Below are 2028 nucleotides of genomic sequence, written 5' to 3' on the forward strand. Positions count from 1 at the left end.
CTGTGACCGTCTCCAGAATGACACTCGAGGCTTCGAGGTATTCTTCGTTCCGGTCTATGAAAATACTCGCTCTATGAACTAATATAAGACTGTTCAGATCACTGATTACGGAGGGAGTACTATTCATAGCAGTAAATTAGCACTGTCGTGCAGATTAATCTTGACACTGGGTAATTCATGTGATCTACTCCCTCCGTCCCAAAATTCTTGTTTTAGCTTTATCTAGAAATAGATGTATCTAAATACTAAAGTGTGACTAGATACATTCATATCTAGACAAGTTTAAGACAAGAAATTTGGGACGGAGGGAGTACTTGTTGCAGAGGGAGTCCAGCGATGGTAAACTGAACATCATATCTCTGCTTGTTCTTCACAGTGGTGGTTCCATATCCATAGAAGCCGCTCAAGAGGCGATACAAGAGTCTTTAAGGTCGTGTCGGCGAGACCTGCTGAGGGTGGTCGTCAGAGAAGAGCGTCTTGCTCCAAGGCCATGCAAGGAGGTGTTCTGGAGGTTTTGTAGGACAAGTCACTTTTTCTACTGTCAGACGGACGGATTTTCCTCGCCCAAGGAAATGCTCAGCGCGATGAATGCGATATTCAGAGAGCCACTCAAACTTCAGACTGTCAGTCCTCCTTTGGCTGCTCAATCAGTAAAGTAATCAAGGATTGCTTATAGTATTGTCCTGAATCCTGATCATATATGGATAGATGACAAGTAGATATATCCTCCAAGTGCTATATGTGGTGTTGGCCAGTGCGTTTCAGGGTTTTACCTAGTCTTCTTATCGCGAATATGCACATCATGATCAAGTAGACACAGGTGTGCAGGGCAAGGGATCACTGAAACATAAGACGGATGATACACTGTTTGCTTCCAGCTCTGGAGCCCAGCCATGAACACGCCACAGAGAAGGTTGGACAAACACAATCCACTAATCCGGCGTTTTTATTCCACGACAAGAGAAGAGATTCAGTCGAGCATCACACAATCCGGCTACAAATACCTCAATCTAGAGCTACTCGAACTTGTAGTGCTTGTCGACGGCCTCGGTGACGTCCCAGGTGCAGCTCATCCCCTTGGGGAACACCACCAGGTCCCCGGCAGCGATCTCCACGAACCCCTCCTCGCCGTCCGGGTACACCTTCACCTTCCCCTGCAGCAGGTAGCATGTCTCCTTGGCCGAGTAGGTCCACGGGAACTTGCTCTTCTCGCACCCCCACCTGCGGCCAGCCGCCATCGCATCACCGTCGATGCCCATGCCCCGACAGGAAAAGAAAGAAAGATCTACTAAGCGGAAGCGATCGGGCGGGGCTTACTTGGGCCACTGGCGGACGCCGAGCTCCGAGAGGCGGGACTCAGCCGGGTTGCGCTCCACCCTCACGCCGAGCTTCTCCGTCGCCATCGCCTCCGCCGACGCCCTCACCCTCGCCGCCACGAACCGTCCTCTGGGTGCTGGGGAAGGAGGGGCGTATCTGAGGCTGTTGATGCGGATTGGAGCCGCCACCATTGGGCTCGCCATTCCTTTGAGATGAGTCCTCTGGGCCGGTGTACTCTAGTGTAGTGCAGATTTTAGGCGGCGAAGGGAAGGTTCTCGGTTCTATTGCCGATCAGTGGCCCACGTTTTTCTCTACTGATAGAAAAGTCTAGGCCCACTCATCTCTTATCTTCTCCACACGCACGCACGTCCTTCTGAAAAAAAAATAGCAGTACTGAGCGCAGCCGTGCTGGTCGCAGCGCACCCGTCAGATTGGAGATCCCTTGACCATCGGATATCTTCTCTCATCCTCAACCTCGAGCCAACGAATGCAAGCATCTCGCAGGCCATCCTCGTCCAACGCGCAGCGGCGCTCCCCACCCCTCCCCTCTCCCTCCTGCCCCCTGGCGGTCGAGGGGTCCTTCTTCCGCCACCCCCTCTCGCTGGACGTCCTCGCCGCCGGTCGTCGTCCTTCCAGAGCCAACAAACGCGAGCACCTTGTCGGCCATTCTCGTCCAAAAAACTACAACCCCCACCCCCCGGGCTGTCGAGG

At 53.1% G+C, this 2028-nt stretch overlaps 1 protein-coding gene across 1 annotated transcript; it reads right to left on the bottom strand.

The window, feature by feature from the left end:
• Positions 1-928: 928 nt before the first annotated feature.
• LOC123430331 lies at positions 929-1613 on the bottom strand. The gene is made up of 2 exons (XM_045114198.1): positions 1318-1613; positions 929-1221 (listed from the first exon to the last, which is right to left on the bottom strand). The coding sequence occupies exons 1-2, from the start codon at positions 1518-1520 to the stop codon at positions 1017-1019; spliced, it is 408 nt and encodes a 135-aa protein (XP_044970133.1). The 5' UTR covers positions 1521-1613; the 3' UTR covers positions 929-1016.
• Positions 1614-2028: the final 415 nt, after the last annotated feature.

This window comes from Hordeum vulgare, chromosome 2H, assembly GCF_904849725.1.
Source record: "Hordeum vulgare subsp. vulgare chromosome 2H, MorexV3_pseudomolecules_assembly, whole genome shotgun sequence".
In the NCBI taxonomy this organism is placed as follows: domain Eukaryota; kingdom Viridiplantae; phylum Streptophyta; class Magnoliopsida; order Poales; family Poaceae; genus Hordeum; species Hordeum vulgare.